Source organism: Oncorhynchus mykiss, chromosome 20 (assembly GCF_057628025.1).
Source record: "Oncorhynchus mykiss isolate SJ-2025 chromosome 20, ASM5762802v1, whole genome shotgun sequence".
NCBI classification, from domain to species: domain Eukaryota; kingdom Metazoa; phylum Chordata; class Actinopteri; order Salmoniformes; family Salmonidae; genus Oncorhynchus; species Oncorhynchus mykiss.
This window is the reverse complement of record NC_143041.1, coordinates 11,183,295-11,206,944: the sequence shown is the minus strand read 5'-3', so window position 1 is coordinate 11,206,944 and position 23,650 is coordinate 11,183,295. Positions and strand designations below refer to the sequence as shown.

General features: G+C 42.3%; 1 protein-coding gene across 7 annotated transcripts; it reads right to left on the bottom strand.

Annotated features, from left to right (window-relative positions):
• Positions 1 to 144: 144 nt before the first annotated feature.
• Positions 145 to 22,725, bottom strand: LOC110499105 (eukaryotic elongation factor 2 kinase). Of its 7 annotated transcripts, none has more exons than XM_021576011.3 (19): positions 21,874 to 22,725; positions 18,824 to 19,102; positions 18,074 to 18,139; positions 16,415 to 16,515; positions 13,700 to 13,760; positions 12,028 to 12,065; positions 10,848 to 11,019; positions 10,574 to 10,723; positions 8,747 to 8,879; positions 8,495 to 8,622; positions 7,033 to 7,264; positions 6,649 to 6,716; positions 6,462 to 6,539; positions 6,134 to 6,193; positions 5,309 to 5,443; positions 5,029 to 5,217; positions 3,016 to 3,140; positions 2,654 to 2,832; positions 145 to 2,504 (listed from the first exon to the last, which is right to left on the bottom strand). In XM_021576011.3, exons 2-19 carry the CDS (start codon positions 19,070 to 19,072, stop codon positions 2,389 to 2,391), a joined length of 2,280 nt encoding a protein of 759 aa, XP_021431686.1. In that variant the 5' UTR covers positions 19,073 to 19,102; positions 21,874 to 22,725; the 3' UTR covers positions 145 to 2,388. The 7 variants fall into 7 exon arrangements, with proteins under 7 accessions (XP_021431686.1, XP_021431685.2, XP_090068320.1 ...); XM_021576010.3 differs by lacking the exon at positions 6,134 to 6,193 and adding an exon at positions 5,859 to 5,933; XM_090212194.1 differs by lacking the exon at positions 21,874 to 22,725 and adding an exon at positions 5,859 to 5,933.
• Between the last annotated feature and the right edge of the window lie 925 nt (positions 22,726 to 23,650).

The following is a 23,650-nucleotide window of genomic DNA, read 5'->3' as shown; positions in this document are numbered from 1 at the left end:
CTGTAACCTAACAAAATTTGGAAAAGGTGATGGGGTTGGAATACTCGCCGAAGGCACTGTGTGTATATGTATGTATGTATGTATGTATGTATATATATATATATATATATATATATATATATATAAATAAATAAATAAAAAACATTTACAATGCAATAAAATCATATTTATTCCAAAGTCAAGACATTTACATATAGCTACTTCCATGCATTCATATAAGTATGCAAACAATGCAACAAGTGCCCTCTCTTACAATAGTGTTAGGCAAAACCAACACAAAGTAAACAACATTTGTTCAAGAAATGTTTATTTCATGAATCAAACATTAATTAATGTGCTTGCTGAAGGCACGACCACTCTAGATTTCTTAAAATGTAATATGCATTCTTATTATTGGATATCTTCCGCCCGCTCTAGAGCTTAAACGATTTAAGTTATGAACTAAAAACTTTAAAAACATACAACCAGCCCAAACTTAGATTGCTTGAGAATGTATTCATTTTAGAGCATTTATACTTTTTGAACTACATTTTTTTTTACATGATCTCCAATGCATTTAATGGCAATAAAAGGACCATTACCTTTTAGTTAATGGCCCTTTTAGTCAAAAGTCAAAACGCATCTCCTATTGAACTGTTTAAGGGTCTATTCTCATTGACGAGTATTAAGGAGAATTGAGGGATTCTCGAGAGACATAATCGTAATGTAAACTTGCACATTTCTCACGTCCCGAACGCTACCTCCGGAGGTCGCACACGACACTCGGCCGACCGTTGCCCCCCTCTAAGCAGGGCAGTGTAAGCAGAATTTTCTCGTTGAGCCCAACATTTATACAGTAAAAATACTAATAGCAGAGCAATGTTTTTGAAATAGCTGAAATGTATAGACATTTTGATATATTTGAGTTGTTTTGTGTTCACCTGAACTTGCAGTAACAGTTTCATTTCTGAAATTGTCACCGTATTTTTAAAAGGCGTCTGCACACTTTCCAGCCGAAACAGTTTGGTAGAATTTGTGCATATATTATGACGACATTTTGTGACGTTTCGGACTTCGATTAGTTTTTTTCCCGGCTGTTCTGGCACACATTTCTTTTTGGAGGCAAGCCGAAGTTTGGAGCCGAACGAAGTCTACTGTAGGTCAACAGTAGGGATTCTTCCATAAAGTCTGTCATTCAACGAGAGATGACTTGTTTTCATAAAATAATACTGCACCAAACATCCTAGTTAGATGTAAAATTGCGGGTCTAAGATCTCCTAGGCAAAAACATCAAAATGAATGACATTTCTTGAGTTATCTTAGATTAATTCTGACTATTCTGAAGAAGTGTAAACTTCCTACTTCATCTCAAAATGGACAAACAGTACTATTGGCGATTTTCGTTCTGTTTTTCGAGCGAATGTGTTTTAAGGGTGTATGTGAGCACACTAGTTCAGTTTGGCTAGCCGAGTTTGGCTAAGGGCCAGCCGAACTGAAGCACGCCGTAAGAAAGGGATGATTAGCTATCAACTCCAACCAGACTTTGAAATCAACTTAGCGTGATTGCATTCAGATTTTTTATACTATAACCATTTCACATTACCATATATTAACATGGGTTTGAATGAGACCCATGGAATAAACTACAATACCAACTTCAAAATATTTAGGCTATCCCAACTTCAATTCATTTGTATAGACTATCAACGAATTCAATGCCAACCGTAAGAACACAATGGTAGACACTTACAATGCTAATTATCTGTAACAATTTCAGCTACAAATATTAACACGGCTAACTTTAACACAATTACTCTAAGTCTATGGGTATCTACTAGCATGCTAGCAGATACCTATATACTTTGTCATTGTGCTAATGCTAGGTAGCATTGGCACACAAAACTACCTCCAACTTCCTTCTTACTGGACACAAAGACATAAAAATCATATCCACAAGTGCATCTGACTCTGGGGAAGTAGATGAAGGGCCTCATTGAAAAAATCCTAAAATATCCCTTTAAGCTAGCAAGCACATTCTTTTTTAGGAAGTGTACTTTTCTAGTTTGAAATGGCTTATTTTTAGTTAGGTAAATTGCCTCTGAAATGCAACCATATTCATTAGTCCAAAGGGCAATGGGGGACAGGAATAGAAAAGAGGAAAAATGTACAAGGCAAGAACCAGACATAATTCCCTCTGAAGCACCAAGAAAGATAGCTAGGCTAGAGGACGGCTGCATAAAAGGTCATATACAGATCAAACAATCACACAGCATTTTGGAAATCACACAGTAAATGTGTCTGTAAACTTTAAACCATTAGGGAGGAAAATCCATCACAACATTATCCTGGGTGCCAGCTTGTTTCTGCTTTAGCCGATTCCTTTGGCCTTGCAGAGTGCCAGCCCGTCTCCTACTCCTCTTCCTCCATCATGCCCCAGGCCTCCTCTGCTTTCATATAGTACTGGTTGGCCAGTCGGCCCTTCATGGCCTCCATGGCTGCGTCTGCTGCCTCTGTGAACAGATCACCTGCACAGGAGAGAGAGAGAGAGAAAGTGAGTCTTTGGTTCGTTACTGTAAGTACAACAAAGGTTATCACACGGAAGGCTCGAGTTAGGACCGTTGGCTAATAGTTCTAGGTTCTAAGCTCAGGTGTGGTTCTCTCTGCTCTATCTTACCTGCTCTCTGTGGGTCTGGGTCCAGGCTGTGGCCCCCCTCCTGGTACATCTCAGCCTCTCTGGCCAGCAGCTGGTAGCAAGGCTCGTCCTGCATGCCGTCAAACTCGCCCCCCTCATCATAGTCTGTCATGTTCAGGGCACAGTTGTACCATCTCATCGCCTCCTTCCAGTCCTGGGACCTGAGAACCCCAGAGAAGGCTTATAATAGTATTTATAATATCCATTTCACAGTCCTGATCAATTCTAATCTTTCTCAGATCTCTAGGTAGATATCACCATGTAGGCTAATCAATAAATATGGTGCCATTTTAGACACAGCCCATCACAAGTTGATACTGATATATGTTCCACCAGTCGCTGACCTGTCTGGTGAGAGGTTGATGCCGGTGTCGAAGGCCCTGGCCACCAGGATCATGCAGGATCTGTGTCCTGCCTCAGCAGCCTGCAGAAGGAACTTAAAGCCCTTCATACGGCTCCCTGAGTTGTCCTGATGACAAGACAGCAACATGTAGCATGTGATAACAGAGAGAGATTCAAAAGACACCTCTCTAATACACATTGTTATGTTACTGCCTTGTTCAAAAAATGATAAAAAAAAAATACAAATCCTCAATCTACACACACAATACCCCATAATGACAAAGTCATTTACAACTTGATTTGAGCCCACCTGTGGTAATTTCAATTGATTGTATATGATTTGGAAAGGCACACACATGTCTATATAAGGTCCCACAGTTGACAGTGCATGTCAGAGCAAAAACCAAGCCATGAGCTCGTAAAGGATTGTCCCTAGTGCTCTGAGACAGGATTGTGTCGAGGCACATTTCTGCAGCATTGAAGGTCCAAGAACACAGTGGCCTACATCATTGTTAAATGGAATAAGTTTGGAACCACCAAGACTCTTCCTAGAGCTGGCCGCTCGGCCAAACTGAGCAATCGGGGAAGAAAGGCCTTGGTCACACTGGCAGAGCTTCAGAGTTCAGAGACCCACTCCAATTTGCATACCGCCCCAAAAGATCCACAGATGATGCAATCTCCATTGCACTCCACACTGCCCTTTCCCACCTGGACAAAAGGAACACCTACGTGAGAATGCTACTCATTAACTACAGTTCAGCGTTCAATACCATACTGCCCTCAAAGCTCATCAATAAGCTAAGGACCTGGGACTAAACACCTCCCTCTGCAACTGGATCCTGGACTTCCTAATGGGCTGCCCCCAGGTGGTAAGGGTAGGTAACAACACATCCGCTTCGCTGATCCTCAACACAGGGGCCACTCAGGGGTGCGTGCTCAGTCCCCTCCTGTACTCCCTGTTCACTCATGACTGCATGGCGCGGCACGACTACAACACCATCATTAAATTTGCCGATGACACAACAGTGGTAGGCCTGATCACTGACAACGACGAGACAGCCTATATGGAGGAGGTCAGAGACCTGGCCGTGTGTTGCCAGGACAACAACCTCTCCCTCAAAGTAATCAAGACAAAGGAGATGATTGTGGACTACAGGAAAAAGAGGACCGAGCACGCCCCCATTCTCATCGACGAGGCTACAGTGCAGCAGGTTGAGAGCTTCAAGTTCCTTGGTGTCCACGTCACCAACAAACTAGAATGGTCCAAAAACACCAAGACAGTTGTGAAGAGAGAACCACAAAACCTATTCCCCCTCAGGAGACTGAAAAGATTTGGCATGGGTCCTCAGAGTTTCTACTGCAGCACCATCGAGAGCATCCTAACTGGTTGCATCACTGTCTGGTATGGCAACTGCTCGGCCTCCGACGGCAAGGCACTACAGAGGGTAGTGCGAACGGCCCAGTACATCACCGGGGCCAGGCTTCCTGCTATCCAGCACCTCTCTACCAGGTGGTGTCAACAGAAGGCCATAAAAATAGTCAAAGACTCCAGCCACCCTAGTCATAGACTGTTCCCTCTGCTACCGCACGGCAAGCAGTACCAGAGCACCAAGTTTATGTCCAAGAGGCTTCTAAACAGCTTCTACCCCCAAGCCATTAGACTCCTGAACATCTAGTTAATTGGCTACCCAGACTATTTTCAGTGCCCCCTCCCCAACACTGCTACTCTCTGTTGTCATCTATGCATAATCACTTTAATAACTCTACCTACATGTACATACTACCTGAAATAACCGGTGCCCCTGCACATTATATCAGTACCCCCCTGTATATCTCGTTATTGTTATTTCACTGCTGCTCTTTAATTACTTGTTACTTTCATCTGTAATTCTTATCTGAATTTTTTAAAACTGGATTGTTGGTTAGGGGCTCATAAGTAAGCATTTCACTGTAAGGTCTACTACACCTGTTGTATTCGGCGCATGTGACTAATACAATTTGATTTGATTAAATACCTCTAGCTCCATCTCTGACAGTATATGGTGTGGCAGCTGTAGGTAACACTGTCCCAGGGCAACGATAGCCTCTAGTTCCCCACACATGGCGGCTCTCTCCAGGTGGTACATGGCTGAGTCCTGGTCCCACTGCTCCTCCTTGTCACAGAACCGACCAGCCTCGTGGTAATGCACCATCGCCAGGTGCACCTGGGGGAAGAGTCCAGAGGAGATATAGTGTGTGTTTTTAGTGTGTGGGTGGGTGAGCGGGTGTGTGTGCGCGTGCGTGCGCGCCACTCACCTTCCCCAGGATGGACTTGCCAATCTTCTTCTCCAGGATCAGCGAGTCAAGTCTTTCCATCTCCACAGCAACACAGGATGGACGGTGGACGTGAGAACGAGACGAGTGGTAGACACTCCATTTATCATCTGTCAGCTGGACACAGACACAGAGTTTAGGAAATTGACAATGAAGCACTGAATCTATAGTATTGCTTGTTCAAAGTAACAACAACTCAAGCACATTCCAGGCATGCACTAAGAGGCAGAACATGATTCTGGTGAACATGCAGTTAGACTGATTGATTGGTTAGGTGATTTGATAAGTATTGGGGCAGGTAGACATGTTGACATGGACAGGCCAAACAAGGAATTAGACTAAAACACAGGGCTGCTGGTGATTTCTCTGTTGTGTTTCAACAAGTTTGCATTCAGTTTTTTGGGTGCACTCAAACTTTTGCCAATACTAAGCATGTGTCATTAGAAAACAAGCAAGTTTCAAATCAACAGCTGCTCCACACTAGAGGGAGAGGCCTGTGTTAGAGGCCTTCATGCAGAGGGCAGGGAATCACCGGTTGGCTGTTGGGGGTGTTTATGGCAGGAGAGTTTAAGTTTGGGTTAGGGGAAGATCTGCTGGGAACCTTTCTCTAGTAAGGAGACAGACAGCAGCAAGAACTCAGTTAGCTCATGGATGAAGGCAAAGATTAGATAGCAGGAACACTACACTAGTGAGCAAGGGGATAGTGGGTGACACAGAGGGATGAGGACAGGATTATTTGATTATGGCGATGGTGGCTTTGTTGATTATGGTGGTGATGGAAGATTAGACATCGTTATTTTTGTTTACCCGTCTCACACTGTCCTCGTCCGACTCAGAGTAGTATCTGTTGTAGCGGTGGGGGCGGGCCTACATGGTGACATCATACAGTATAAAACCTACTGCTAAAGAGGCCATAAACAGAGCTAAAGAGAGGGCCAGGTTCACACTAACATAGCTATACAAAGGGTAATAGTTGAACAGCTTTAAATGCTGGTGAGTCAAGAAAGAATCCATGTCATGGTGAGCAAACATGAACAATAACAGCAGTTGACAGTTACAGCAGTTGACAGTTTCCATAAAGCATTTATGATGGACAGGTTCACTAAGACCAAGTGTTGGTGTGGAGAAGATATACCCCATCTGCATGGTCGGTTGGGTCCCCTTCACTCCTCCTCTCACTTGGACAACCACTGTCTCCTCCATTCTCTGAGTCCTACAGGAAGAAGAAAAAACACAGCCCTCAGTACATGCCAACCAACCATAACTAATGTCATTCTTGTGATCAGAATCACCAGAGTCATTTCAACAAAGCCTTGACTGACTTTGTGTTCTGGGCTGTGGCTGCGGTTGTGTTTCTCTCGTTCATCCATCTCATTTATGAAAGACCAACCTGAGGGTGAGAAACCAGACGTTAGATTAAAATGTTTAATGGCTGATAATTATGTATTTTTTAAAATCAAGTTGAAGTAGTTCAACTATGTATATCTCAAACAGAGCACTCTAGCCTAGGGTACCAAATAAAACTGTTTTATGGAGATTTAGGCATGCTATTTGGAACATAATGTTAATGCTGAGCTGAAAATAAGAAAACAAACCTATATGGTGGGTCATTGATTTTACAGGCCCACAGATTACATTCTAGATCTTCAAAATATTTGATACATTTGTAATTTGGGTGAACTATAACCTCTAAAAACTGTTCTTACCCAGAGGAGACCTGCCCATGGAGCCCATAGAGAAGTGCTGTCCTAGTGGAGAGCCGGGGAAGGCGAGGGGCGAGCAGGGGATGGAGTCACTTATGTCACTCATAGAGTCATCCCCAGACGAGGTCTCCGACAGGTGGGAGAGAAGTGGGGCCACACGGCCCCCTGATATAGTACGAAAACGAGTGAAACCACACTGTTCCTCACTACCCCTCAGTACCGTCTGGGCCGACTTCTGATTGGAGTAGAGGGTTGAAAATATTGTTAAAAGATAACTAAAATTACCATTCTAAATAGCTGCATAAAAGCTGCAAACAGTGACCGAGGTCTTAGCCTGTGGTGAGGTAGTATTCTGTCTAATGTACTGATATAATTTCTGTGGTAATATGACGACTGTGGCTATACCTAGGAGATATGTGATGCTGTGTGTCAGCCACATGCCCTTTGATTCTACTTCAAGATGATTATACAGTGCATTTGGAAAGTATTCAGACCCCTTGAGTTTTTCCACATTTCGTTATGTTACAGGTTGGTTCCAAAAAGGTATTAAATTGTTTTGGAATACATTTACTCAATGACAAATCAAAAACAGTTTTTTAGAAATGTTAGCAAATTTCTTAAAAATAGAAAATTTAAGCTATTTTCAGGTCTCTCCAGAGATGTTCGATTGGGTTCAAGTCCGAGCTCTGGCTGGGTCACTCAAGGACATTCAGAGACCTTTTTGACGTTCATCTTTCCCTTAATCCTGACTAGTCTCCCAGTCCCTGCAAAATATCCACACAGCATGATGCTGCCACCACCATGCTTCACCGTAGGGATGGTGCCAGGTTTCCTCCAGACATGATGCTTGGCATTCAGGCCAAAGAGTTCAATCTTGGTTTCATCAGACCAGAGAATCTTGTTTCTCATGGTCAGAGTCCTTTAGGTGCCTTTTGGCAAACTCCAAGAGGGCTGACATGTGCCTTTTACTGAGGAGTGGCTTTCATCTGGCCACTCTACCATAAAGGCCTGATTGGTGGAGTGCTGCAGAGATGGTTGTCCTTCTGGAAGTTCAATGTGCATAAATGTTTTGGTACCCTTCCCCAGACCTGTGCCTCGACACAATCCTGTCTCTGAGCTCTACAGACAATTCCTTTGGCCTCATGGCTTGGTTTTTGCTCTGACATGGACTGTCAACTGTGGAACCTTATATAGACAGGTGTGTGCCTTTCGCACAGTTGCACTCCAATCAAGTTGTGGAAACATCTCAAGGATGATCAATGGAAACAGGATGCACCTCATCTCAATTTCGAGTCTCATAGCCATGGGTCTGTATACTTATGTAAATAAGGTTAAGGGTATTGTGTGTCAATGAGGAAAACTATTTATTTCATACATTTTAGAATAAGCCTGTAACATAACAAAATGTTGAAAAAGGGAAGGGGCCTGAATACTTTCCGAATGCACCGTATTTCTATGGTCTCACCAGCAGTGTGTTGGTGCAGTCTAGCTGGCTTTTCTCTGCAGTGGAGAGGTCAAAGGGTGTGAGCCCCATACTCTTACATATCTTATTACACAGGTGGGAGTGGAAGAACAGTGCCATGCCCCGCACACCTGTAACACACACACACGTATGTTGTAATCTATTTGAAAGTCTTTCGCTAAGATGGGTCACAATTCAAAATGTCAGTCTTCCTCATTGTGTTGCTAACACTGACTGTGTGAGAGAAAGCCGTACCCAGGTTTCCGTCTCCGAAGTCTGTCCCCCTCTCTGTGTGGATCTGAGGGTCCGTGTAGAGGTCCCCCACCCCCTGGATGTCCACCACGATCAGCTGGTGGGCCGAACGTTCAAACGAGAAGTGACTGAATGCCTGCAGGCAGAAAGAAAAATACTAGGGTTACAGGCAGAAAGATAAATACTAGGGTTACAGGCAGAAAGAAAACTACTAGGGTTACAGGCAGAAAGATAAATACTAGGGTTACAGGCAGAAAGATAAATACTAGGGTTACAGGCAGAAAGAAAGCTACTAGGGTTACAGGCAGAAAGATAAATACTAGGGTTACAGGCAGAAAGATAAATACTAGGGTTACAGGCAGAAAGATAAATACTAGGGTTACAGGCAGAAAGATAAATACTAGGGTTACAGGCAGAAAGAAAACTACTAGGGTTACAGGCAGAAAGATAAATACTAGGGTTACAGGCAGAAAGATAAATACTAGGGTTGCAGGCAGAAATATAAATACTAGGGTTACAGGCAGAAAGATAAATACTAGGGTTACAGGCAGAAAGAAAACTACTAGGGTTACAGGCAGAAAGATAAATACTAGGGTTACAGGCAGAAAGATAAATACTAGGGTTACAGGCAGAAAGATAAATACTAGGGTTACAGGCAGACGACAAAAAGACGGCGGCTTACAGATATTTGGAAAGGTTGCAGGTTCACAGAACAAAGAGGGGAAAAGGCATAGATATGGTAAAGAGGTCAATGGAACACAGACCATGAGGGGAAAGAAGGACGCTGTTTTCGCTGCATAACATTAGAAGCTGTTCCTTTTCAGGTTTAGAAGAAGTGACTGCTAAATGCTAACTCCCGTTCGTATAAGCTGGTAGCATAGCTAACATACAGAAATTGGCGTTGGTCGTTTAGTCTTTTTTAACAACAATGCAGTTGATTGGTGACGATGATAAACATGTATTGGGGTTGACATCCATACAAGCTAGGGGTGTGCTGACATGGCCATACTCGTATCCATAAATTGACAGTTGATAGTCGGATCGAATGATACTCGTGATCGAAAAAAACTAAATGTTTTAATATGCCTAAGTAGAAAATACCCATCTCCATGCACGTTTATAGACCAAACAAGCTGCAGATTGAACTCAGCGGAGGGGTGTGCATGTCTGACCCGTGTCTGTCCTCAACGTCTTTACCATTTGAATTATGGGCTCCCGAGTGGCACAGCGGTCTGAGGCCCTGCATCTCAGTGCTAGAGGCGTCACTACAGACCCTGCTTCGATCCTGGGCTGTATCACAACCGGCCGTGACTGGGAGTCCCATAGGGCGGCGCACAATTGGCCCAGTGTCGTCCGGGTTTGGCCGGGGTAGGCCGCCATTGAAAATAAGAATTTGTTCTTAATCGACTTGCCTAGTTCAATAAAAGGTCAAATATCATAGTAGGAGGCAGCAGCAGTCTGAATGATCAGACCGAAACAGACAAAATACAGCATCACTCTATCCAATCAGAGCAGCAGGATTAATGTACAGCCCCCCCCCCCCCCCCCCTCTTTACAAACAGGCAAACTAGCCCGTTGAGTTATTTAGACCATGTAGTGCCTCACTTGACTGACTAGAATGAGAAAGATGCGTGCTGGCACCTAAAAATTGGCACGGATAATTAAAAACTTCAAACATAATCAAGTTCTATTGACCTCTTTACCGCATCTATTATATTGAAAAATCTAGCAATTGATAACAGAAAGATGAAGATGCATCTTCGGTTTCTGCAGCTCAGGAGTTATGCATAGAGTTGGACAATAAATCTACAGTAGTAACACCCACTGTACCTGTGGAGTGAGCCTGATGTTGTCATCCTTGACGAAGCCAGAGTTGGAGTTGTATTTGATGTACTTCCCCTCTATGTAGTGTTCCAGGTGGTACAGAGGTTTACCTGGACGCTCCATCATCTCAATCACACACATCTGCATGATGTCCACCTGGGGGGGAGAGAGAGGGAGGAGTGGTTAGTTTAACTTAAAATGTGGAAAATCCACAATCCTATCAATCAATCTATCAATCAACAGGATGACTCATTGGTTAATTAAAATGTTCCATCCATACCTGTTTGGGTGGCCTGTGGCGGTTGTACTCTTCTCCCCAGAGTTTGGCCTCCATCTGCAGCCTGACATCCTCAAAGTACACATCCCTGTCCACAGGCTCCATGTAGCGCTTCGTCACATAGTTACACGCACACTTCCAGTTACTACTATGGGAGAAGTTAGACAGCTTCTTCCTGTAGAAGAAGGAAAGGAAATATGGAAAAAGAGGCAACGAAAGACAAGAACGGCACTGTACTAAAATGAAAGGAACGTTTTAAAAAAGTAAACCCTGAAAAATGTTAGTTGTGTATCAGACTGACAACAAACTAAGATGGTATTACCCAACTAAATCCCACAATATTCTCAAGGTTTTGAAATTGTGTATCTCTTGGGCATTGTGTATTTTTGATGATAACCATAAACATGTTTTTTTGTGGTTAGAAACAGTGTTTGGGCTTGTTAGAGGGCAAGGGCTTATTTCCTCTGTGTGTTTGTGAGAGGGATGTTCTTCTGTGGAAGGATTGGACTGCCAGTGGTCTGATCTAGACATGACGGATGCCTCATTGCCTCCCCTACACTGTTCCCACAGAAAGAGGTCAAATCGTAATAAGGTCATAATATTAATAATATTCCCGCTGCCTTTAGCTGCAAAAGTCAGGCTCGACCAGAGTTCAGCAAACTCAGTTTGAGATAGAGAACTCTACTGGGTGCCATGACAAGTTTAATGGTGATCACATTCCATAAAAAAATGTGAATTAGAATGTTGTAGTTATGGAATGTTTGGTTCCATCTGGATATCTATGTATTGCTCTAAGCTGGATTAAATGGGTCTGAGAGCGATACTTGTGGAACGTGAATTGGGGACCTGTGCATCTTGTGCCGTCTTTTCAGACTGTATGGCAAACATGACTAATTATTCTGAACGATAATCAAACTAAATCCAAATCAAATTGTATTTGTCACCTTTGCCGAATACAAAAGGTATAGTAGACCTTAACTTGAAATGCTTACTTACAAGCCCTTAACCAACAATGCAGCTCAAGAAATAGAATTAAGAAAATATATTTACTAAATAAAGTAAAAAATATATTTACTAAATAAAGTAAAAAATAGAATAAAAATAATAACGAGGCTATATACAGGGGGGTACCAGTACCGAGTCAATGTGCGGGGGTACAGGTTAGATAATGAGTGAAACTTACGTTCTGAAGCATTCCCTCATGGCCCCGCGTCCAAAAGGCTGTGAGAAACAAAAATTACAAATCAATCATACGAGAAAGTCAATCAATTCACCAAGCTTTTGTAAACGTTCACATTCAAGTAAACAGTGTCACTACACTGAACAAAAATATTAAAAAACGCAATCATTTCTAAGAGTTACAGTTCATAAGGAAATCAGTCCATTCAAATAAATGTATTAGGCCCTAATCTATTGGTTTCACATGACTGGAAATACAGATTTAAATCAGTTGGACACAGATACCTTAAAAAAAAAAAACTATGAGCATGGAACAGAAAACCAGTCAGTATCTGGTGTGACCATCCTTTTGCCTCATGTAGTGCGACATCTCATTCGCATAGAGTTGATCAGGTTGTTGATTGTGGCCTGTGGAATGTTGTCCGACTCCTCTTCAATGGCTGTGTGAAGTTGCAGTATATTGGCCGGAACTTGAAAACGCTGTCATACACGTTGATCCAGAGCATCCCAAACATGCTCAATGGGTGACATGTCTAGTGAGTATACAGGCCATGAAAGAACTGGGACATTTTCAGCTTCATGGAATTGTGTACAGATCCTTGTGACATGGGGCCGTGCATTATCATGCTGAACATGAGGTGATGGTGGCAGACGAATGGCACGACAATGGGCCTCAGGATCTCATCACGGCATCTCGGAGCATTCAAATCGCCATTGATAAAACGCAATTGTGTTTGTTGTCCATAGCTTATGCTAAACCATACCATAACCACACCGCCACCATGGGGCACTCTGTTCACAACATTGACATCAGCAAACCACTCGCCCACACAACGCCATACTGTCTGCCATCTGACCTGTACAGTTGAAACCGGGATTCAGGCGTGAAGAGCACACTTCTCCAGCGTGCCAGTGGCCATCGAAGGTGGGCATTTGCCCACTGAAGTCGGTTACAATGCCAAACTGCAGACAGGTCAAGACCCTGGTGAGGACAACGAGCATGCAGAGGAGTTTCTCTGAGACGGTTTCTGACAGTTTGTGGAGAAATTCTTTGGTTGTGCAAACCCAGTTTCATCAGCTGTCCTGGGTGGCTGGTCGCATACGATCCTGCAGGTGAAAAACCTGGATGTGGAGGTCCTGGGCTGGCGTGGTTACACGTGGTCTGCGGTTGTGAGGGCGGTTGGACGTACTGTCAAATTCTCTAAAACAACGTTGGAGACGGCTTATGGTAGAAAAATGAACAATCAATTCTCTGGCAACAGCTCTGGTGGACATTCCAGCAGTCAGCATGCCAATTGCACACTCCCTCAACTTGAGACATCTGTGGCATTGTGTTGTGTGACAAAACTGCACATTTTATTGTCCCTTGCACAAGGTACCTATGTAATGATCATGCTGTTTAATCAGTATCTTGATATGCCACACCTGTCAAGTGGAAGGATTATCTTGGCAAAGGAGAAATGCTCACTAAAAAGGATGTAAACAAATTGGTGCACAACATTTGAGAGAAATAAAACGTGTGTGTATGGAACATTTCTGGGATCTTTTATTTCAGCTCATGAAACCAAAACTTTACATGTTGCATTTCTATTTTTCTTCACTGTATATTCCACATACATATGTTCTGATCAATAATACAATTATAGATTACTGATGATTTAGGAGCGGAGGCATACCTGGCCAGAAACCTTGATGTGCACTGTGTCTTGAGACCATGCCGCCGTGATAGCATTGTACCTGAGGAAAGATAAAGCAAATAACATTCACCAAACATTAATCAAACATTATTATTCCATTCTATATGGGCCAGAACTCTGGACTTGTGTAACCAACATGGTGATGACTAGAAAGTGTAACCTCGACCACAATGATCTATGTACACTGAAGGGGTCAGGATTAGGACAGAAAATAGAAACAAACAGTACATGGATTTGTTCTGACCAGGACCTGAGCTGCTTATCCTCAGATCTGTGGTAATAGCCTGTAATTCTTGTCAACCAATTGAGTGTGTGTTTACCAACAACAAACTCAACAAATATGCCTGTTTGTTCTGTTGGAATGCCATTATCACCAATATGATATTGATGTTACATGTCACAATAAATTAGGGGAACATTTCAAACACACACACTGATATTGAAAGCTTGGTTTGTCTGAGACTGGGTCAGCCATACACAGATAAGAAGACACACAGCAGACCCAGAGGCTAAGGCTAATATTTACACAGTCTGTCCTGCCCTTCCATGCGTATTTCTCGGCCCAGAACTCTGTGTACCATGTTTGTCATATTGGAGGCATGGAACAGGAAGATGGCACAAAGCCAATAGCTAAGAGACCAGAGAGGCTTAGGAAGAGTAAGGTTACAACCGGGTTAAAAATCATCCCAGACACACCTCTCCCCTAACCTGGCTCTGTCTAGGCAGGGCTTTGTCATACAGTAAGAGGTGATTAGTAATACAAACAAACACGTTAGAGAATGCAGGAGTCTAACCCCTATTATCTAAAGGGGGGGGGGGGGGGGCATCCCTCTTGTTGTTCTCCTGGCTGCACTGCCTGGAGAATTTGGGCGAGTTCTATGTAATCTCAATGCCTGGAGAAATGTTCAACGTCTCAGAAACAACGATATAGCATTATTCTTAGATGTGCAGCGTTACTGGAAAGACTGACCCCGGAATGCACCGTTTGGTTTCAAACGAAGCGTTTTGGTGTGGGCAGGCAGCCCTGATATCTGCCACGAGGGAACTTTGTGCACTGGCCAAGAAAACTTGGAAGGGCCATTGGAAATGGAGTGATATCATGTACTGTACCTTCAGAAAGGGCACGGGTGGGGGATGGTGTGTATTTGTCAACAACTCTAGTAGAGGTCGACCGACTATGATTTTGCAACGCCGATACCGATAATTGGAGGACCAAAAAAAGCCGATACTGATAATTGGAGGACCAAAAAAAGCCGATACCGATTAATCGGACGATTTATAAATATATATTTACACATTTGTAAAAATGACAATTACAATAATACTGAATGAACACTTATTTTAACTTAATATACTACATCAATAAAATCAATTTAGTCTCAAATAAATAATGAAACATGTTCAATTTGGTTTAAATAATGCAAAAACAAAGTGTTGGAGAAGAAAGTAAAAGTGCAATATGTGCCATGTAAAAAAGCTAACGTTTAAGTTCCTTGCTCAGAACATGTGAAAGCTGGTGGTTCCTTTTAACATGAGTCTTCAATATTCCCAGGTAAGAAGTTGTAGGTTGTAGTTATTAATGGACTATTTATCTCTATACCATTGGTATTTCATATACCTTTGACTATTGGATGTTCTAATAGGTACTTTAGTATTACCAGCCTAATCTCGGGAGTTGATAGGTTTGAAGTCATAAACAGCGCAATGCTTGAAGCACAGCGAAGATCTGCTGGCAAATGCAGGAAAGTGCTGTTTGATGAATGTTTACGAGCCTGCTGCTGCCTACCACCGCTCAGTCAGACTGCTCTACCAAATCATAGACTTAATTATAACATAATAACACACATAAATATGAGCCTTAGGTCATTAATATGGTCAAATCCGGGTAACTATCATTTCGAAAAACAAAACTTTTATGCTTTCAGTGAATACGGAACCGTTCCGTATTTTATCAAACGGGTGGCAACCCTAAGTCTAAATATTACTGTTACATTGCACAACCTTCAATGTTATGTCATAACTATGTACAATTCTGGCAAATTAATTACGATCTTTGTTAGGAAGAAATGGTCTTCACACAGTTTGCAACGAGCCAGGCGGCCCAAACTGCTGCATATACCCTGACTCTGCTTGCACAGAACACAAGAGAAGTGACACAATTTTCCTAGTTTAAATATATTTATGTTAGCAGGCAATATTAACTAAATATGCAGCTTTAAAAATATATACTTGTGTATTGATTTTAAGAAAGGCATTGATGTTTATGGTTAGGTACACATTGGTGCAACGACAGTGCTTTTTTTCCGCAAATGCGCTTGTTAAATCACCACTGTTTGGCGAAGTAGGCTGTGATTCAATGATAAATTAACAGGCACCGCATCGATTATATGCAACGCAGGACAAGCGAGATAAACTAGTAATATCATCAACCATGTCTAGTTAACTAGTGATTATGTTAAGATTGATCGTTTTTTATAAGATAAGTTTAATGCTAGCTAGCACCTTAACTTGGCTCCTTGCTACCACACAGTCTCCTTGTGGAGTGCAATATAATTGGCTATGATCGGTGTCCTAAAATGCAGATTACCGATTGTTATGAAAACTTGAAATCGGCCCTAATTAATCGGTCAACCTCTAAACTCTAGTACAGGGTAGGGATCAAGCCCACTGACACACAAACACAGGAATATGTACCTGTATCGTATGCATGGCTCTGTCTTGACTTCTTCCAGGTGAAACTCAGCCCATGGGTCAGGCATGGCCTTGGCCTTCTCTATGGCTCTTTTCCACACCGCCTGGGACAATGGGGAAACATGACATATATTTTGGGTAACTATCACACTCACTGTGTAATACAGGTTATGTTAAGGGAAGCGTCAGACACTGGGGATATATACATGATACAGACAGATACATTGTCTACACACAAACCCAGATGGCAGGATTAAAGCTGGACTCCTTAATGGTGAAACTGCCACGGCAGTTTGCAATATTACAAAAACAAAGAAGTTACTGCAAACAACAAACAGTTTTTTTCCCCCTCCGACATCATTTCACACGCAGAATATGTGCCGCCATTTTTATTTACCACATTGCCTAACGCTTCTCACATCCGGTTCATCAACAAAACAAATACAACCACGCTGGTGGTGGGGCAGACAGTAGAGCTACTGCCCTACTGCGGATTCCATCTTTAAGTGTCCTGACAGGTGGATTGCTAATCTTTCCGGTTCTGTGGAAGTGTTGAGGAACATGCAAATCACCCTTTTGAATTGATAGAGGAAAACAAAATACAGCGAGAGATATGGCAAACAGACACACACACATCAACAGAGGATCATGGGAAGGTTGCTTCAATCAGGACAGGATTATATGACACAGGGCCAAAAGTATTTTCTGACCACATACGACCTACTGGAAGATTAAGAAGTGTCACACTAGCTGTCCTATCTGGCAGTCACCCATGAGCCCTACATTGTACAATAACCAGCTAATAACCACAGCCAGCAGTTGGGGCCAGGGGTTTTCCCAACCAAAAACTCTGGACTGTTGCACTCCACTCTCTCAGAACTAACAGTGGTCCAAGTGGCATTAGCTATTAACGTAAACCTGTTAGTAACCTGAACCTCCCCTACAGTAGCACCCTCCTACTCACAAACATGTGGCATTTTAGGCTGGTGTATATTTAGCCTGAACTATTTACATTGATGTATGAAGGTCATGTTTTTAACAGGCTGAAGGCCACTGCTGGTTGGTGAGAAACATACACCAGATATTGCACGTCAGCCCCTGGTCACTTGAAGTTTGCGTGTCCCTTCACACGTCCCAGTTGATGGTATATACTGCGTCTCTGGTGCAGTTGTACCCTTGTGATGAGAGGCACCATCCCCTCACAAAACCGGACCACCAGACATAAGATATAGTAGTGGTAAACTATGGTACTGTATAAACAGCATGCCTGGTTGCTGCTTTTCTACTGCACTGGAGCTGAAAATGACATTTAGAATAAGAGAAACAATACTGTTTGTTTCAACCATTATCATAATGTGCTTACTTGCTGCTTATTACATTTACATTAGCCTAACTCTTCATAAGATTCATGAGGACTGCTGCATGGGTTAGGGGAGATCAAACATGACAGTTAGGTGAATTAAGGATCTAGATTTTTGTTTAATAACTAAAGGAAAAAACACATTTCTTGGGTAGGGAAACGATCATACAGGTACAATGGAAAAATAAAGGAGGAAGGAATAAATGATTTAAAAAGAGTAAATTAATGTTAGGAAGGTGAGGAGGAAGGAGGCAGTCACTGATGCAAAAGGAGGGGTAGATGAAACATGATGATTAACGTACCCGTGCATTGTCAGAAAACGCCCCAAACCCGACAGACTGTTGTGGAGTTTCTTTCTCCGTTTCATTCTATGTGGAGTAGAGAAATTAACTGTTTTATATCAGCAACTTAACCATACATGAGCAGCAGAGAAAAATACTTATTGAGTTTAGTTGACTATGTTGTTGAACATTCCATGAAAACGAAATTCTTGGCCTTATTGACAGTAGAATGTGTTTTGGAACTTGGTTCCAACCTTGCGACCCATAAATTCTACATCTCTAACAGTCTTCCCAACTCTGTATGTATAACTATAACGCTGATGAGGAAGGGCTATTAATTCCTTCACATCAAGCCCACTCTACAGGCTGGCCTACTGGATCAGAAGGCCAAGGGTCGCACTGTGAGAGGGATGTTTACATATCACATCATTATGTGAAGGGAGATACGCTCTTTGGGTACTTACTATTCTGAGAGAGAGAAATAGCACACAGACAAGAGGCAGCTGAGCTGCTGCTCTCAGCCATAGCAGATGCACACATACACAGACATGCAGAGAAAGATATAAGGAGAAAGCCCTCACTCTAAGGCAGAATTGTTCTGACCACATCTCTAGCAGTGAGAGCAGGGGCACCATTTTGCATACTGACAATAGAGCAACAGTACAAAGCAACAAGTCAGCTCTTGTCCTGTCAGCTTTTGCCCAGCACACCATGGCACTTTCAGAATGTACTGAACCGTGTGAATATTGCACCTACACTACTGCTGCTCACCTTGTAGGAGAAGGAGTTTTTGGGGGAGTTAGACAGCTGCTTGCTGTGGACGAGATTCTTTAAATAGCCACAGATGTCTTCGGCCTGGCTGACAGGGTCGTCTGTGATTGGACAGATGTAGTAGTCGTCCTCGTCGCTATCGTAAGCGTTGCTTAGAGATGGGGCCCGTTGATCAGGGGTCCTCTGTTGCAGTGGGTTACGTTGGGCACTGCCCACCTCATCCATACTGAATATCAGTTCATCCTCCATGTTGACTGGTAGGGGTCTGTGTGATGAGTACTGGGATGGGTTAACACAAGAAAAAAGTACACGCACACAAAGATGTGAATATTAATGTACACACAGAGACAAACCGACAGATGGCTGCTTTTGAGTCAATAACAATCTAGCTAAGTGTGTTTAACTGTGTTCAATCAATCACAAATGCAACAATGAAATTGTCCCATGTGGATGATAGTATTACTTTGCATACAGGAACAATTTTGAAAATAACTATATTACAACTATTTTATAACTAAGATATAATTATTACTACAGGCATTACCATTTTTAAAAAATGCAGCAGGACTGTAGGAATGCTCGGTCAGGGTTCACTCAATCACACCCGTAAATTCCATGTCTATATACGGACTGCAGTTCCTACAAGGTACAACTCCACACGAAACGTTCATTAGCATTTCACTACATGCCACGCCCACATTTAAATTATTTTGGATAATGGTATAACTAGGGGTACAGCAACATCTTCCATCTTTAGATTGAGGTATGTTTTCCCAAAAATATCCCGAGCCGCTTCAGAAAAAAAAACGGCACCACCATAATACATAACTCTAAATACACACCAACCACCTCTGTAGCCAAAATGTCAACATTTACAGGCCTACTTATTTTCTGCAACACACTCACTCCTGACATTCTTAGCAAGCAAGTGCCAGCTAGGCCTTTCAACTTGACTACTGGAGACAATTGACTTCAGGAAAAGAGAGGCTATCAGCTGATAGTGAATGATGAGGTCCATCTGCTAGCTAGTTATGCTGTTTGTTCGACTGCCTCTTTAAAAAAAAAAGTAGATTTGCCCTCTTCTCTGTCCATAAGTGAGAGATAAACATGAAAGATACATCTGAAATGTAGGCAAATGGCCATTGTAGCAATAAGGCCTGAGGGGGTACAGCCCTTAGCTGTGGAAAATTGGCCATATACCACAAACCCCTGAGGTGCCTTATTGCTATTATAAACTGGTTACCAACTAGTTAGAGCAGTACAAATAAATGTTTTGTCATACCTGTGGTATATGGCTGTTCAAGAGTTTACGAAATTTGCTAATTTGATTTGCAATTCAATACATATAAAATTAAAACATTGAAAATAAACAAAACATTTAACTCAAAAGTTATTCATAAAAAAATGTAAAAATCTATGAGCTGCTAGGGCACTTATTTATAGGAGGGCAAAGGGGCAGATGCTCGGCCCGGCAGCTGTACATTCCAACCTGAAAGGTTAAAATGTATTTACTGCCTGCCTGAATCTAACCCTTGTATCAAGGTGCCTGTCGAATTGAGGTGTTTCCCACTGGGAAGCTGTATCACCGTGCCAGTGTTGTGCCAGTGTTGTGCCCCCCCCTGCCAGAATTATCCCCCCTTCATTGCTGGGACTTGCTTACTAGTTGAGATTTCTGCTCTTCACTCCGTCAGTTTAGCCTACATTTCACCGATCTTAATAGCAGAAAGCCTTAAAAAAAACGATTGTGTCCTTCAAGGCAGCTGTCAATGATCACGTTAGGCTGCGTTTTTTTTTTAAATGGAGGTTTGATCGCAGGGCAAGGCACAAGCAATGTTTGCAGTTTTCGGTTTAGTTATTTGTTTCAAGTGTATTAGTTTATAAATAGATCTGCCAAAATTCATAATCTCTCCCATGTCTTATTCGACTAGTAGGTGTTCTGAAATGTCGCGTACCTACATTTTACTCCCTCTGTTTAATATAACACACATACATTCATTACTAATTTAGGTTGCCTACGTGAAGTTTATTCTACAGAAAGTATTTTACTCTGATGTGTGCCACAGAAAGTGTTTGACTCTAGTTACAAAATTGGGGTGGGGGGTTCGGTAAAGCCATTTTCTTGCCTGCCGACCCACCCACCTACCTTCTAATTTCCTTAATTTGGTCACTAGAGTCAAATACTTTATATGGAACAAACGTTAAGATAGGCAACCGAAATGAATGTATGTGTGTTATATTAAACAGAGGGAGTAAAATGTAGGCAAGCAATAAACAGTTAAGAACAACTACTAGTCGAATAAGACGTGGGAGAGATTAAAATGTTGGCAAAGACATGTATTTATAGACTAATACACTAGAAACAAACCGAAAACTGCACTTTACTAGTGCCTCCCCTGCGATCAAACCGCCAGAAAAAATAATGAAATGCCGCCAAACGTGATCATTGGCAGCTGCCTTGAATGGACACAAATAAAATGAAAATGCTTTCTGCTACTAAGATCAGTGAAATGTAGGCTAAACTGACAAGGGAGGGAAGAACAGAAATCTCAAATAGCAAGCAAGTCGAAGCATGGAAGAATTTAGTGTGCGCGTTCACGCGAAGGGGGGGGGGGGATTTTGGCAGGTGGAGATTTTCGGCACAACGCCGGCAGTAGTTACAGTGGCCAAATATTTTCCTCCAAGTTTTTTTAAGTAGCATAGCAGCCTGCACGGAAAGTCAGTTTTTCACAACATCGGTACAGTGTCATTCGCCCCCGCATGTCGAACACTGCTTTCCCGTAGTTCTGATAACGTTATGGCGTGAGAAGTAACGTTAGCTTGCTAGTGTAGCCAACCCAACTCTCGCGTGGCACGTATTGGTGTGCAGGCGATCGTCACGACACAAATCTCCACACGACACACCCCCAGTCTGCTGTACGCTGATACTAGACCCTTGTCGCCAATTCACCTGTTAACAATATTATTGTAAAGACCCGGGTTTATAAAACATTTGCTGCAGTGCAGTTACGTAACACGTGTGTTCAAAGACAGACAGTACTGCTATTGCTTACCTAATCTGAACCGTGGACAGAGGCTACTTGATGAAAATATGCATGCCCTGACAATCCTCCACCAACTTCCTCTTCGTCTCCTGCGGTTTGTCTGTCTGGCGGTATTTGCAGTTTTCAGGTAGTTGCTAGCTTGACAGCTGTTACTCCAGGTGCATGCCAAATCAGAGGACCACTGCTGGACTGTGGTGGATTCTGGCCTGAGGATCCAGGGCGAGTCGCGCTTCTCTGTTTTGTCTGTTCCCTGGGCCACGTTCAGTTGTCGAACGTTTCAGATATAAATATATAGAAGAACAAGACCAAGGAATCATGTTGCATCTATTCATGACATCTCTATCTGCACATTCCAAAACGTTTTTTTTTGTTGAAGGCGCCCTTGGTCCACCCGTCCGCCACTGCGACGTGTACTCCCTGCACGTATCTTTGCAGTCTAGGACAGCCACAAAGTATTTCTGGCTACACCCCTTCTTGTGCAGCTGGCAGTGAGCCAATATAAACTGCAAGTACTGTACACAAATAAACAAGGTTATTTACTAAGATAAAATGTGTTTTATATTTGATATTCGGTGGATATTTGGTTTTCTCTCGTCAAAAGCTATTGACCCAAGCATATGACTGAAGATGGTACAGTATATTCTGAACAATGGAGAACGATCCACACCATAGTAATAAATACATATCAATCTTCAATAGGTCTTACACAAAGCGTGCAATGACTATGTTAATGATATATCCTGAATCGGGAGGGTTGACAAAAATCCACAACTTTTTTGGGGGGAAATGTGTCATAATATCCATAAAACCTAGCAGTAAAACACGGAAATCGTTACAATCGTTTTTCCGCCATTCATTTTTGACATCGTGAATTTTTACAACCACTTAAAATATTTCGCACACACACACACACACACACTAGGCTCCCAGAATAGGTTATATTACATACAAGCAGGGGCGACCCAATAAGTTATATTACAAGCAGGGGCGACCCATCATTTTGAGCCCCACCTGTTTAGCTATATATATATATATATATATATATATATATATATATATATATATATATAGTTCCAGTCAAAAGATTGTATACACCTACTCATTCAAGGGTTTTTCTTTATTTTACATTGTAGAATAATAGTGAAGACATCAAAACTATGAAATAACACATATGGAATCATGTAGTAACCAAAAAAGCGTTAAACAATCAATATCTATTTTATATTTGAGATTCTTCAGTAGCCACCCTTTGCCTTGATGACAGCTTTGCACACTCTTGGCATTCCCTGTAACGCACAGCGTTGAGATTGCCTGCAATGACAACAAGCTCAGAATTCCAAGTCGGGAACTCAGGCCTCTTTCCAGAGCTCCAACCCGAAGATCACTAACTTCATGAGTTTCCAGTTGTATTGAAAGCACCATAAATCCAGAGAATGACAAAGTTTGATGACAAAATTTGCCCACGAAGGACCCCCGTGCCACCTTCCTGTTCAAGTGAGAACAACAAGGTGAATCAAAAAATTGTATGCTGCTGCATAAATGAGGTAATGTGCCAGGGAGATATGTATACTGTAGCTAAGACATTAATACTAAGTGTATGTTGTGTAGTAAGCTGTTAGTAGCCCATGTGCCTCACCCTATTAATTTGGTCCCTTTTTGCTTCATAATTTAGCCTACTGTTCTGACTTGGTGGTGCACATGTAACCTATAGCCTGTTTTAGAGAAATGTCATCGTCAAATATTGTAAGAGCTTTTATGTCAGAGTCGTGTGTTTAGGTGGCAGGGA

What these genes read in the sequence shown, in the direction of transcription:
- LOC110499105 (XM_090212194.1), bottom strand. Translation starts at nt 19,072, where the DNA reads ATGGAGGATGAACTGATATTCAGTATGGATGAGGTGGGCAGTGCCCAA. An exon ending in AAAACTCCTTCTCCTACAAG is followed by an intron (nt 18,140 to 18,823) that starts GTGAGCAGCAGT and finishes TACTCCACATAG; the next exon opens with AATGAAACGGAGAAAGAAAC. An exon ending in TGTCAGAGATGGAGCTAGAG is followed by an intron (nt 3,141 to 5,028) that starts GTATTTAATCAA and finishes TCTTGTCATCAG; the next exon opens with GACAACTCAGGGAGCCGTAT.